Consider the following 15032-nt stretch of genomic DNA (forward strand, 5'->3'; position numbering starts at 1 on the left):
AACACCATCAACCTAACAAAGGTTGATGTCAAGAAACTAGGGGAATAGGTAGGCCTCTGTAAAAGTGAACAAAAGGGAAAATCCTGTAGAGTTGTTGGTTGTAGTTGTGTACTAGTTAAAGACCATGGTAAAGAATCTCAGGCCAAAAAGTCATGGAAGAGTACTTCAAAGCCAAGAAAAAACAACTAAAAAATATGGCTCACAACAAAAACGAAAACAAGAAACAAGCCCACACACAATGACACAGGATCAGTTTTCCTTTCCCTACAGCATATCTCTATCACTCATAGAAGTATACCACTGCCAACCACATGCCTGTCAAGCCACATGACCAGCCCATCATTATTTTATATACCTATCTATGGAGAACCTTCTCTGCATCAACATTATTATGGTACTCCTAAATAACTGGAAAGAGTAGCAAAAATCTACAATATATTTGTATGTACTCCAGCAGAGACAGTTAATTTCTGACTCAATTTAATCTTTGTAATAGAACCCAATTTTACTCAGGTAAACAATGTCCCCAGATAAAGGACTACATTTTCTACCCTCCCTTACAGTTAGGAGTGGACATGTGCGGAAATGATATGAGCCTTGCCCATTACAAATTCCCCTTTGTATTTCCCTACGCTCATTTCCCTTTCTGGCTGACAACGATGGACCACAGTCAACTTGGAATAAGGCAGTGTCCACAAAGCTGGGTCCTTTCATTGACCATATGAGGAAACTACCACCCAAGCAACTGCCTCAAACTGTTACGTGTTTGAAGCAACATGCAATTTTAGGCTTTTTTGTTGTAGACGTTACCATTATCCTAATTTAGCCATGAAAAAGAGTTTAATGGAATTTAATTATACTGACATCTTACACTTAAAAGTTGAACATGGTATGGAGAAAGCTAAGGATCAAAAACCTTCCTGTGATATTATAATAATTTATTTTTTGTATTTTCACCTATATTTTTACTTCTTCTGGTGGTATTTATATTTTAATAATGTTATGTAATTTTGTTTCTGGAAGTAATCTATGGCTTAATAGAAAAACATTTCATTAAAAGAAAGATTTTTGAGGAAGATAATTTCTTCAGCAAGACTTTCCAGCTAGTTTCTTGGCTAGCTAGAAAGAATGTAAAGGCCTTTTAGGACTTACCAGTGAAGTACAAGAAGCAGGATGGTTGTAAGGATACCACCACACCGTTTTATAAATGTTGATGTACTGAATGAACAGAGCAACCAACAGGTAGATAAAAAAAAGAAATTCAAAGAGCAGACTCCCATCGACAGGCAAGTCGGGAATTTGGCAATGACGAACAGGACCTGGTGTGATTGATGCTGTGATAGGTGGGACCGGAAGGCCAACTGCACTACCATTCCTGAAAGAAAAAACTATGGTTAATCAAATGATGATATCCTTCAGTTTCACAGGGCATAAAAAGCGCCTGCTGCTTCCTTCACCTACCCCTTAACTGTTGGCCTTCCTCAAGACTCCAACCTGGGCTTCTCTTCTCTTTTTCCTCTACATACTCTCTTAGTGATCTACAAAGTAGCCATGGCTTCTATTATCTCCCATGTCCTGAAGACTAAAATTTCCTTCCACAGAGCTCACTGCTAAGTTTTAGACCTATGTTATCCAACCGCTTACAGAAATCCCTGTGTTCCTCCAACTAGCTATTTCTGACCTTTAAGAAGTACATGGAAGAGAAGAAACAGCATTAAGAAGATAGAGATTAAAAATCTATGTTAGTTTGTATTTAAGAGATATCTCTGTGACTCTGTTGATTTGCTGCCTTTTTAACCTAAAGTATGTATTTGCAGTGAACTAAAAAAGGACATTCTCTGTCCTTGAAGTTACAGGCTGGTAGTCAGGACACAGTTGTTGACATGGCTACCTTCTAGTTCTGACCCTAGTTCCTGGTAACATCCAGTTAGCTGTTCCAATCAAACACCTGAGTCACACCAGAACTTTTCTTCTGCTTCTCCATATCCAATCCCTCTCTAAATTTGGTAGCTCTCACTTTGCAAAGCTTTTTCCAAACTGTACCTTCCCTTCTAAATCCATTGCTTTAATTCATTTCTTTCCCCTAAATTATTACAGTAATCCTTCTAAATTTGACTAACTTTCACCAAACCCTACAAGCTCCCTCAGAGATTGTTCTATAGCAAACTCTGATAGTGTTACTCTCTTACCTAAAATCTTTTAATGGCTTTCCACTGCCTATGGGATAATATCTAAAAATTTTTAGGCCTTATGAGGCCCTCTGCAGACTAGCCTCACCTCTCATCACTCTTCCACATGGACCCTGTATGCCACCTATGTTATCTCTATCTACAGCAAATATAATGACCCCCACCATCACCTTCCTTAACTTCTCACATAACATTTACTGACAAAATCTTTTAAGACATTTTTACTCAGTCGTCAAGTCTTTAAAGATGCTTAGTGAAGCTTATTCTGTTTAACTCAATCAAAATTGATGCATCTTTCCCCGTGCCACCATTATACCTAAACTATGCTTTTATTATTGTACTTTTCATATTACTACATAAATTTTTTAATACAACTATGTCCTATCAGCCTGTAACTTCAAGGTCAGAGAATGTACTTTTTTTTAGTTCACTGCAAATACACACTTTAGGTTAAAAAGGCAGCAAATCAACAGTGTCACAGAGATATCTCTTAAATACAAACTAACATAGATTTTTAATCTCTATCTTCTTAATGCTATTTCTTCCATGTACTTCTTAAAGGTCAGAAATAGCTAGGATATCTAAAATGGTAAGATACAGGTAGGGAATAAAACTTCCTATTGTTTATATTCTTGGGAATAGTTACAGAGCTCTAAGAGTCTATTATTGTTTACAAAACTAGGAAAAAAGGCTTGGTTTGGATACTTTCAAAGACGACTAGAGAAGGAACAGTATTAGTGTTACCATTCTATTCTAAAATTTCCAAATATAGAATTCTAGCACTGGTATGTGGCATTTACAGAACTTTAAGTGACTCATGGGAACATGAACTCTGCATTCTGAACATTTAAGAATATTGTTGCAGAAACTCAGAAGAGCTAGAAGGGAAAAAGAGGATGTGGAAAAGGGAAGAGTTGGAGAAAACTATCAAAATTTTTTTCCTCTCATTCCCAGAACATATTCCATCCAATACAGCAAGCTTACTAAGCAGTAGAAAGTGATCTACCAATAGGTCTCAGAACTGTACCTCCTCAATCATAAACTGACCCTTAAAACACTTCAGCCTTCTATTCTGTTTTGGGAGGTGGGCCATAGTGCTATACAAGTCTAGGAAGCATCATTCCATAGAATATACCATGGAACGATGGCATTTGGAGTTGTACGAGTTGGTAAGCTGAATGGAGAGGATTAATACCAGCAGCAGGCCGGCACCACGGCTCACTTGACTAATCCTCCGCCTGCGGCGCTGGCATCCCGGTACTAGTCCTGGCTGGGGCGCCGGTTCTGTCCCGGTTGCTCCTCTTCCAGTCCAGCTCTCTGCTGTGGCCCGGGAAGACAATGGAAGATGGCCCAAGTGCTTGGGCCCTGCACCCACATGGGAGACCAGGAGGAAGCACCTGGCTCCTGGCTTTGGATCGGCGCAGCGCGCCGGCCGTGGCAGCCATTTGGCGGGTGAACCAAAAGAAGGAAGACCTTTCTCTCTCTCTGTCTCTCTCTCTGTCTAACTCTGCCTGTCAAAAAAAAAAAAAAAAAAAAAAATACCAGCAGCAAATCTATTCCCTTACTCCAATTGATCATAATATATTTAAATTAAAAATTCTAATGATAAATTACAAGACCAGGAGCTTCTCTTTTAGAACAAACTCTGGCAGTCAAATAACACACCAGGGGGAAAGCATACTAAACTATTTGTTGTAGTTTAAAGGTTAAAAAGGTTCCTACAGAAGTTGTCCCAAGTACAACAGACCAATACACTTTTGCTATTAACAAGGTCAATAAAATGCTAGACTTCGAAAAAAACATTCAAAACAAAGTACAAAAGACCTACACTTGGGGCTGGCACTGTGGCATAGCGGGTAAAGCCGCCACCTGCAGTGCCAGCATCTTATATGGGTGCTGGTTCAAGTCCTGGCTGCTCCACTTCCAATCAAGATCCATGCTAATGTACCTGGGAAAGTAGCAGAGGATGGCCCAAGTGCATGGGCCTCTGTACCCACATGGGAGACCCAGAAGCTTCTGGCTCCTGGCTTTGGATCAGCCCAGCTCCAACCACTGTGGCCACCTGGGGAATGAACCAGCAGATGGAAGATCTCTCTCTCTCTCTCTCTGTAACTCTACCTTTCAAAAGAAATAAATCTTAAAAAACAAAAACCAAAACCTACATTTGTAATACTCCTCACAGGGTTGGCTATTAAACTTTAAGCAAAAAAAAAAACAAAAAAAGTCAAATAAATTGATCCAGAGCATCAGCAAGGAAAAAAGCAAAGCATTCCTATATAATCTATGAGAGTTGATTTTTGTTTAATCTATAAAGTTGAAAGCTTAAGAGAAGATATGATTGAAGTTCTTAAAACCAAATATATATATAATTAAAATAAATAGACTTGGTCAATATATCTCAAAAAATTAGTCACAGAGGTGTTTTTAGGAAAAATAAATATTTCTCTAACAGGATATAAAAATAGATTCAAGAATCAATTCAGGACACATTAAATTTCTTCAGCAATGAGTTGTACCATTACCTGTGAACTGCTGTCCAGCAAGAAAGCTCATTAGACTCAATGCCCAAGATTTCTATCAAAGTGCCTCTTCCTAGCAATACCAAAATTCTAGATTCCCAAAAGCAAAGCAGGTGTGCAGCACAGTTATCCTTATAAAGGCATGCTTACAAGCCCCACATCTGGGAACTTGACTGGTACACAATGCCCTCCACTAACAGAAAACCTTCCCTAAAACATAAGACTAATTCACTGTGCCTAAAGTGCATAAACAATGTGGTTGATGCCAAACAAGGGTTGTGCCCTTGCATATAAAGCTTGGGTTCAGGAAAGAGCCAGTAGGCAGAATTTAAGTAAGAAAATAAAGTACAGATGATTCAAAGGGAGAAATTAGAAAACACAAACAAAACAATGGCCATCTGAACATATTCAGTTTACAAAGCACATGTAAGGATTAAAAATGGCCACAACGATCAGGGCTGGTCAGACCGAACCCAGGAGCTAGGAATTCCATCAAGGTCTCCCATGTGAGCAGCAGGGATCCAAAGACTTTGGCCTTCATCTGCTGACTTCCCAAGCATGTAACAGGCAGCTGAATCGGAAGCAGAGCAGCCAGGATACTGGTACTCCAGTATCAGATGCTGGAATAACAGCAATTTAACCCACTGTGCCACAATGCCAGCAATCTTATTTTTCTATATGTAAAATAACACATTATTTGTAGGAATTTTGGAAAATTTAGCAAAGTTTTTTAAAAGTTACTAAAATGTACTACTTCACTGATTTCAAATCCTGCCATGAAGCAAAGATTATCACCATTTTTAAAATGAGAAAACCCAAAGAATAGCAAAATAAAAAATACTGTAAACTATAGTTATCCTATTTACATACACAAACAAAAAACCCTGATTGAAAATTAGTACAATGAGAGTTAGAGATCAGAAAAATCCCTTCAAACTGGAATTTCAGGGAGAGTCCCCACTGAAATAACAAAATCAGAACTAACTTTGAAAATAAGATGGAACTTGGCTTGGAAAATCAGAGAGTGGGAAGTAGGGTAAAAAGAAAGACATGCACAAATACCATCAGGTGAGCCTGAAACGAATGGTAATGACTGCTAGTTTTGAAAATTAAAATGAAGGCACAAGAAGAGCTCTATTCAGGAAAGAAGCAGAAATGAGCTGGCAAATATTGTCTTGATCAAACATCTGATCCGGAAAAAGTATCTCTTTGCACTGGTACATGATCAAGTTCCTGATGACTTAAGTTACCCTAGATAAGATTAGAAATATCTCACTCTAACTTTCAAAACTTTGGAACAGAGAGAAATTTCTATTAAAAAGACCAAGATCTTTATTCTCATATAAGACAAAAACCTTAAGATGTTTAGGCTACAGCTATATATCAAATAAATTTTGGTAAAAAACAGTATTTAAAACACTTGATGGAATCTGACATAATTTTGGAAACTCGTGTTGGCTATCAGTTTTAATTTGCCTCCAAAAAACACAGAATGTCAGTAAGTCAATAAACTATCACATTTGCCTGGTACTTTCATTTACTTTTCCCTTTTAAACTGCTAAAAAGGTGATGACTAGAACTTGGATTATCAGCCATAAGTAGAAAAACTGCTTTCACTTTGTGAGCCTCACATTACATCTTTCTACCTCTAAAGTATTCTGAAATTCTGAGTTTTCAGTCTTCAGGGGCTGGATTTCCTTCTCACGGTCAAAAATTCTGATGAGCAAATACCTGAGTAGCATGACTTTTAGGTGAGTTTTACTGATCATAGGACATTACAGATCGTGCATAGCTTTATTCGTTCTTTACCTGTTTCTCAAGCCTGTTCCATTGCCACAGCCTCCACCAACCAACGTCTGTAAAGATGGCAAAGCTGAACGTCTTAGCTGCTGCCGACTGGGGCCCCTCCTTCCACCGGGCATGTCCGGGAACCAGTGTGCTTCCAGTGTCACCTGTGGTTGCAACCCAAGTTAATGGTTGTCAATCTTTCAACTCTGAACCAAAACAAAAACAAAAATAACACATTTAAATATCAGTTGACTATTTTTTAAAACAAGCAATGTAACAAAACAACCAGAAAAACTTAAAGAGCGGGACTTGTAAAACCAGATTTTCAAACAAATGCTTCCCGTGTCTGTTACCTACTTCATTCTAAGGAATGGACTGTTCAAGTTCTAATGGGTCAGAAGCCTAAGTTCCGACAGAAGTCCTCTGTTCAGCATTAGGCAAAACACAATTTGCACTTTTTATCAGCTGATTTGTATCTCAGGAAAGATAGTACAATCAGATGAAGTTTCTGAGAAACACAGCTTATATTCGTACATTTCCAATTAAGTATTTCACACTTACGGCACTTGAAATACAGGACAATCAGCACTCTCCAAAATGTCAGGTTTTGTTACCAAGGGATCTGGGTTCTAAGATCAGATGTGTCAAATATTATCTGACCTTGACTGAGTCATTTAAACTGAGTTTGAGCTTGTTTCTTCACCAGAAAACAAACAAACCAAGAAACCACTGTCTTCTATAAAAGTCCCTCTCAGAACTAACGAGGATGGATGAGAGGGCAACGGTAGGCCTTGCAGCTCTTTAAAACTGTTCAAGGGGCATCTCTATGTGGGAGGCTGAAAATACCAAAAGGAACTCAAGTGGCTCAGTCCAAAGAATGACGTCATATTATTAAGAAATTACTAAAACTGCAAGATTAAGAGGCAAGTAGAGATAAAGTCCCTCACTGAAAAGAAGCTGTGTGTTCATGAATCTATGGCAAAAAAGTATGGCTCCGACAATATGGATACCAAGTGTTTCCTAAACAATACAAGTGAAAACTTAGGAATGACGGGCTAGCCAAACTTTGGTTTTGAAAACGTTCCTGTAGACTGATCCGATATTCCCTATTCCTAACAGCTTTCAGCTGCAGACTAACAAATGCCAGGTGAGACAAAGCAGTCAAGCCAGTGGGTTCGGGGCTGCCGGTGCTTGCTCAACTAACGAGCACAGGCAAAGAAAAGTGAGGGAACGGAAGAGGCGAGAGGATGGGGTAGGGGGAGGCGGATGGCGAGGGACCACAAACTGGCCCCTAAGAGAGGACGACAAAGCGGTCCCCGCCGCGTCCGCGGAAGGCCCAAGTAGGCCCGCGACAGTCGGACAGCGCGGCAGCTCGGTAATACTCACGCATGGAGGAGGTCCCGGCCAGTGGGGCGGGATCCCTGGGAGGAGGCGGCGGCTTTACAGGCTGGACCCCAAGTAATAAAACTCACACCCCGCGTTGAGTGCCCCAAACGAGCTGCTTGTCTGCAGGCTGTCCCTTCCTGGAAAGTCAAGAAAGGTGTCCAGGATTCAGGATGCCAGACTGAGACCCCGAGTCAATACCAGAGCCAAAGCAAAAGCTACAACTAGAGGCCAGCCCCGTCAGCACCCATCCTCAGCCTCCATTACCGCGGAGCTGGGGAGACGTGGCAGCGCACGGCGATGACGTCAGCTCGGCGACGGCCGCCTCCGCCTCCAGCCGGCCTTCCGAAAGGAGCCAGCGGCTGGAACTGGCCCGCCAACCCCTCTCTAGCGCACCTGCGCAATGGGACACGCCTGGTCCTGCGGCTCGCGATCCAGCCTGCCTTCTCGGCCTTCCCGGCCTTCCCAGCCTTCCCAGCCAGCTCTGGCTAACGTGCTTCCTCCCCGGGCCTCCTCAGTCAGCCTACGCCTCCGGGGTGCAAGCCCCATGCCAGCAGTCGTCTTGTCTGGTGGACTCCGTGTGACAAATATGTCCAAGTCATCGCCCACATTTTACACATGGGAGACATCACCTAAGGTCATTACTAGGTAAGGAAGCCCAAGCCTTCAGCATCCAGCCCTGTGCTCCCTGTATGTTAAGTACATAAAAGACTTGCCAAATGCTGGAGCTCGAAAGTGGAAACCACACAAGTTCAGAATCCAGAGGAAGAGACAAGGCACGAGGAAAACACAGTAATCGCAATTCATTACGATCAATGCAGCATTAAAAATGTGTTTAGCCAAGGTCCAGAGATAGCCTGCAAGGCAGTGGCATGAACTCTGTAGGATGGTGGTGGCAATACCAAGAAAAGCTTCACAAGAGAGCTTGGGGTTCAAGGCAGGATTCCAGGAGTGAATAGCTAGTTGTTCGCAGCACGGCTTTGCGCCTTGTGGCAAATAAAAGACAAGGAAGTGTGGGTAACCTCATGGTGAATTTAGTTTCATATTAAGAGAGAAGTGTCAAAAAGAGCATTTGTCTGAGATCTTTCACTCCAGAGAGTTTAAGCCCCTTAAAAGAAAGATTTTTGTATTAATTATATGTTAACATTTATTGAGTATTTTATTATTGTGCAGATACTGGACTAGATTACATGTAAATCTCACAGTGTATGGTTTGTATTTCATAAAAGTAGCCGAGGTTAAGGAAGTAACTTGTTGAAAATAACCCTGCTATGAAGTGCCACAGTTTAATGACTGATAACCAAAACCACTAGTTAGGAATATTCCCAAATATTCCTAGCATTCTAATGTATTACTGGAGATTTCATGCATAAATATATAAAGTTCAACCTACATAATTACATATTTTCAAATGTGTTCATCTTGGGGTAAGGAATTTTGCACATTCATTTTCATATTTACTCAGCTAGCGGTTTGCTACATTGAAACATCTTTGTTGCTTTTTCTGGGGCACTCTGAATGAATAAGACAAATTTATCCTGCCTGTAGAGCTTGCACTGCAGTGAGGGAAACATTTGATATGTAAATCAATACAACCTACAGGTATTTTGCAGAGAGGCCAGTGACTGGGATAGAAGAGGAGGGTACTATTTTGGGGTGATATCTCTGAAGCAATGGCATTTCAGCAGAAACCTCAAGGTCAAGAAGGAACCAGTGATGCAAAGATGAGAGAGAAAAGCAGCCCAGAGAGAAAAAAAATTTACCCAGAAATTAAAACATAGTTTGGACTTTGCCATGTGTGAGAAACTTAACGGAAACCTATATAATGATCATGGTGAGCACAGGAAATGTGGCATGCAATAAACTGAAAGACTTAGGCAGGAGCTTGAATGTGGAGGGTCTTTTAAGTTTTATTTATTTATGTATTCAAAAGGCAGAAGGAGAGAGATCGAGAGCTTCTAATCACTCTTTCATGCCCCAAATGCCCGCAATAGCTGGGGCTGGGCCAGGCTGAAGGCAGGAGCCTGGACTTCCATCCAGGTCTCTCACATGGTGGCAGGAGCCCAAGTACTTGAGCCATCATCTGCTGCCTCCTAGGTACATTAGCAGGAAGCTGGGTGGGAAGCAAAAATGGCCTCCATCCCAGAAATTTTGATAGGGGAAGCAGGTGTCCCATGTGACTGACCTAATGGGCTGCACCGCATTGCCTGCCCCATGATGGCCTGTTAAACCTTGATGTATACATTTTTACCTGCAGTGGGAAAATGAGGACTTAAAGGAAATGACACAATTTAAGTTTTATCATCTTACTGCTTTGTATTGATGTGTTTGGGGGAGAAGATAGTATTTTTATTTAATGAGGACCTGTACTCTGCCAGGTTCTGTTCTAAATGCTTTCCAAATATTAAGTCATTTAATCCTCATAATACGTCCATGGAAATATGGTTATTATCATCCCTGTTTTTACACAGCAAAACTGACACCAGGTTAAGTACTTGGCCAAAGTGACTCAGCCAGTAATTGACAGAGCCAACATTTGAACCCATTGAAGTGGGAACATTCAGGGAGACCAATGAGATGGCAGTAGTGGAGATGAAGATAAGAGGACAAATTTAAGATTTTACTCACTGATCGGAGAGGAAGGAAACAGAAGAGTGAGTAATTGCAGGGACCATGGTGCCATTTTCTGGAGGTGTGGAAGACTAGGGTAGGGAATGGCACTGGGAGATTCAGTAATTTCACGCCTTGATGTTATTTATAAAAGTAGAAATTGTACTTTATTCAAGGTAATTTTAATTTAATAAAACCACTTTACCAACAATCCCAGGAGATTTGCATTGCTTACTCTTTTAAAGAGAAGAGCCCATTTTACTCCAGCTTTCTTTTAAAATTAGTGGCTAATTTAGGACCCAGAAGTCCATGGCCTTCATAACTCCAGGAGGATTCTGGTGCTTATTCAGATACAGCAAACACTGCCTCACCAAATAAGGAATTGAAACAATTTCCATTTGGATTCAGATGCAGCTTATTCTTTCCGTGTATGGGGTCTGCTTTTCTTCTACATAAATATTGTAAAATTGCAAAAGACACTATTTTCATGTTGAAAATATTATAACACAAGATTTCTAGTTTCTTCTGATCACAGAAAGTTATGATTATAGAAGTAGAACTTTTCATTAAAGTTTTAAAAATTCTCCACCTTTCAAATACATAAAAATTTAAAAATAAAAAAGTAAAGATTATTGAGATGTTCAACTACGAGTATACTCTCTTAGTTATGTGTTTTGATAAGCCATTCATCCTGACCTACAGCACATGTCCTAGAAGCGGAGGAAAGTTTGACTCAAGTTTCATGTGGGGGGCTGGCGCGTTGTGGTAGAGCAGGTAAAGCTGCTGCCTGTAACACCAGGGATGCCGGTTCCTGTCCCTGCTGCTCCACTTTGGATCCAACTCCCTGCTAATGTGCTGAGAAAAGCAGTGGAAGATGGTCCAAGTGTTTGGGCCCCTGCCCCATCCATATGGGGGACCCAGAGGAAACTCTTGGCTCCTGGCTCCTGGCTCCTGGCTTTGGCCTGGCCCAGCGATGGCCCTTGGGACCATCTGGGGAGTGAACCAGAGGCTGGAAGCTCGCTCTCTCTCTCTCTCTCTCATTCATATAAATAAATAAATATTCTTTAAAAAAGTTTTGTTTGGGCCAGCGTTGTTGCCTACAGATAAAGCTGCTGCCTGTAGTGCTGGCATCCCATATGGGCGCCAGTTCAAGTCCCGGCTGCTCCACTTCCGATCCAGCTCTCTGCTATGGCCTGGGAAAACAGTAGAAGATGGCCCAAGTCCTTGGGCCCCTGTACCTGTGTGGGAGACCCAGAAGAAGCGCCTGACCCCTGGCTTTGGATCTGCCTCTCCTTCCCTCTTTGTGTAACTCTTTCAAATAAACAAATAAATCTTTTTAAAAAAGTTTCATTTGGATTCCCAAAGAAATCATATATGTTGGTAGTCCTTTTTTCCCCTCCTCCTAATCACCTAAAGTGAGCCTCACTGACCAAAACAGTGCTTCTATCCTCATGGAATATAGTCCTTCTGACTGAGATGAGGCCAATTCCTCCCTAATCAACATGATTTTATCTTCCACCATTCCTCAACACACATCCTAAACCTTCCATTACTGTCAATCTAGAGTCCAACCCCCAGCTTCTGCACCTGTGGCTCCCAAGATTTTTAGTGTCTTGTACAATATTCCTTAAGTAACATTCCCTTTTCTTCAGCCTGGAATACACAACACCTATCCCTTTCTCCATATTTGATTTCATATAGATTTTTTCTCCACTGAAACCAGTAGCACTTACCTTAAATTGTAAGTTATCTCTAGAGAAGCATATTTGTTTTCCATACTAAATCTAAACTCCTTGGAGACACAGCTTTGAACCTGTACTCCCGTGTATTTACACAAAACCTAGGCTGCTACTTTCCACATTTAAACGATGGGTAAATACTTGTATGATCACTATATGAATTTATACCTACACTTCTACACTCTTAGGTGACTGTGTATATACATAGATACTTCTTTACTTTTATATAACTATATTATATGTACCCATACTGTCCAATATTACATCACCACTGACAGAAGCCAAAACGTTGACAAGTTTATTAGCAGTTCATGAGTTGGACAACATCCTATCTGTGAAACAGAAAGGCATTCTCATGAACTGAGCAGAGGAGTTGGCTACACAGGCAGAAAAGGGATAGAGAGAGCAGAAATAAGGAACAAAAAGTGGATTAGTCGTACCGAAGTCACTTTCGAGGGTTAAAATAGGGGACTTTTTATCGTGCTGTCTCAGACTGAGCCTTTCTGATAGGTCGCTGTCAGTCTCCTCTTAAAGTTTGGTTACAGGGCACCTAGGACCAGTGACTCCACACTGGTGTGGTCTGTTGGGGCCTAGTGCAAGAACTCAGTCCTAAACAATGGACTCCTGTAAGTTTTATTTCACACCACCGATTTTTGTGTGTATGTCCCATAACTAAGTCACCCCCACTGTCATAAATTCGTATTAGAAAGGGGCCCGTGCTATATATCATTTCTAACCCCTTGCACGTCCAACAGTACTGTACACATTGACTTGCTCAACAAATGTGTGCTATTCGATAAGAAATAGCTTGATGCAGAAAGAAGCGTCTAGGCTCCATGACAAGCCTTGGTTGTGCCTATCTCCTCTCAACCTTCAGCTTTCTTAAGGTGAAGAAAAAGATGTTTTCAGTATACCACGGAATGGAAGGAAATACCACTGTGGGCCGTGTTTTCCCGGGGAATGCCGGCAGGGAGGCTCGTGAGCCGGCCCCCAGACGACTCCATTCCGCCCAGCTTCCCGGCGCCGCACTCCCCGGGGCAAGCCCGCCTCAGACCGCCGGAGAGCGCGACGGCCATCTTTGTGCGGGGCGGCCGGCGCCCGCGTGCGCCCCGTGCCCACGGCCATCCTTGTGCGGGGCGCTTCCGCCCGCGGCGCCGCGGGGAATCCGCAGTCGGGCCGCTGGCGATGGAGCGCCTTCGCCTGTGGCTGCTGTTGCTACTCCTGTCCCCGGTGCAGGGCCGCCAAAAGGAGTCAGGTGGGCTCCCGGCAGGGCCGAGGCTGCCGCTGGGGCTCGGGGTCTAGCCGCGGTCCCGAGGCGCTGCGGGGCGCCGCCGGTGCCCTGGAAGATGCTGTGGCCTCTGCAGTACAGAGCTCTGTGGGTGTGTGGGTCTCAGCTCCTGCCCTGCAGAGTAGCCCAGCCTCCTGAATTTGGAAAAAGAGGGAGGAGAGGGATCCCTCTGTTGACCGCCCGTGGCTACCTGCGCCTCCGTGAAATACACGGCGGGAGGGGGCGGAACGTGCCTGTGCATTTATCGTGCGTGTGATGCTGGAGGACGACGTGAGCCGAGGGGTAACGTCTATGGCTTTTTCCTGAAAGCCTTGATGGGGCTCAGTAGTAGAAGGTGAGACCCCGTGTTAGGGAATTACGCGGAGAAGCCTTCTTAGCCTTTCGTTTCCACCAAAGGGATGCAAAGGGAATTTTTGAAAGTTTTAGCTTTCTGTTGGTGCTGCCTGCAACCGGCCAGTAACAATGCCCAAGGATGTTTTGATAACTCTCATTTTACTTCTCTTTTTGAAGGTTCGAAATGGAAAGTATTTATTGATCAAATTAACAGGTCTTTGGAGAATTATGAACCATGTTCAAGCGAAAACTGCAGCTGCTACCATGGGTGAGTTCTCTGATGTGTCTCTGAGAGTTTAATTCTCATCGCCAGGAGGTAGCCTAAGACCCGCAGGAGCCCTTGGCTGCAGTGGTCGGAGGGGCCAAGCACTCCTGTTGTAAGAGCAGAAAGGTGCCTGAGGTGGTTTCCCTACTTCTAGGAAAAACAAGTGCCCCCAGGATAGGGGAGGCCCAGCATGAAACTCCAGTGGGATTTAGCTCATGCACTTAAACTTAAACCAAAGGTTCTTGAGGTCAGGGTCTGTGTCTTCTTTGTGATGATATCCCTGGTGCTGGTCCTCAGTGAGTATTCTTAATATTGAATGAACATATTGATCAATGAATCTAATCATAGTTTTCTTATTGGTTATCTTTAAAGGATGCAAATTAGGTATGGGTGGTGATCTGGTAGAGATAACTTTGAAAGCAGACTTGGGTTCTCCCACAGACTCCTCATCAGCGAAGTAACAGGCTTTTAGTAGCTCCTAACAATGTCCTAACTCCATCTGATACTATGATACTTAACTGAAATCTTACTATGTACTAGACTTTAAAAGGGCTACAAAGTAGTATCATCTCTGATTGATGTCGTCAGGCTGCTGGAGCCTGGGGCGGGGGTGGGAGGGTGTACCAGGTAGACAAGAACAAGGTGATCAGACAGTGTTGGACTGTAAGGCATCCGCCATTCCCTGTGTCGGGTGCCGAGAAGGGGATGGCAGCAGGACCGTGGAAACTGGCTGAGTAGCAAGGACGCATAGGAATCAGAACAGGAACAGGCATCAGAGCGAGGGAGGAAGGCAAGACATCAACTCCGATTTTTTGTGGACTTCCTGTCTTTGAAGTTTTAGAAACCCAGGGTGCTCATCCCTAGCCTGTACTCGTTCTCTCAGCTTACCATGTTCACCAATACTGAGCCCTCCTTGGT

At 42.7% G+C, this 15032-nt stretch overlaps 2 protein-coding genes and 1 long non-coding RNA gene across 22 annotated transcripts in view; 2 read left to right on the forward strand and 1 right to left on the reverse strand.

The window, feature by feature from the left end:
• Positions 1 to 11594, reverse strand: part of TMEM39A (transmembrane protein 39A) — a 35027-nt gene extending 23433 nt beyond the window's left edge. For 5 of the 15 annotated variants that reach the window (XM_070072175.2, XM_002716671.6, XM_089331720.1 and 2 more), the window contains exons 1-3: positions 7883 to 11594; positions 6518 to 6660; positions 1153 to 1375 (exon numbers count right to left, since the gene is read on the reverse strand). In XM_070072175.2, coding sequence (XP_069928276.2) covers positions 1153 to 1375; positions 6518 to 6630 — 336 coding nt within the window. In that variant the 5' untranslated portion in view covers positions 6631 to 6660; positions 7883 to 11594. Of the gene's footprint in view, positions 1 to 1152; positions 1376 to 6517; positions 6703 to 7882 lie in introns of all 15 variants that reach the window. The other 10 variants (XM_008266885.5, XM_008266884.5, XM_089331719.1 and 7 more) reach the window with 4 other exon arrangements.
• Positions 8192 to 11833, forward strand: LOC138849288 (uncharacterized). The gene is made up of 2 exons (XR_011387903.2): positions 8192 to 8527; positions 11578 to 11833. It is a non-coding gene; the product is annotated as an uncharacterized LOC138849288 (long non-coding RNA).
• A 1543-nt stretch (positions 11834 to 13376) lies between these two features.
• The window catches only part of POGLUT1 (protein O-glucosyltransferase 1), a 28735-nt gene continuing 27079 nt past the window's right edge, over positions 13377 to 15032 (forward strand). For 5 of the 6 annotated variants that reach the window (XR_016233107.1, XR_016233106.1, XR_016233105.1 and 2 more), the window contains exons 1-2: positions 13377 to 13483; positions 14027 to 14117. Coding sequence is in view for 1 of the 6 variants with exons in the window: in XM_002716824.6 (XP_002716870.4) it covers positions 13414 to 13483; positions 14027 to 14117 (161 nt within the window). In the remaining 5 variants the exon portion in view is untranslated. Of the gene's footprint in view, positions 13851 to 14026; positions 14118 to 15032 lie in introns of all 6 variants that reach the window. The other variant, XM_089331728.1, reaches the window with a different exon arrangement.

The sequence above is a fragment of the Oryctolagus cuniculus genome, chromosome 4 (genome assembly GCF_051225735.1).
Source record: "Oryctolagus cuniculus isolate XC-2025 breed Fujian yellow rabbit chromosome 4, ASM5122573v1, whole genome shotgun sequence".
NCBI classification, from domain to species: Eukaryota; Metazoa; Chordata; class Mammalia; order Lagomorpha; family Leporidae; genus Oryctolagus; species Oryctolagus cuniculus.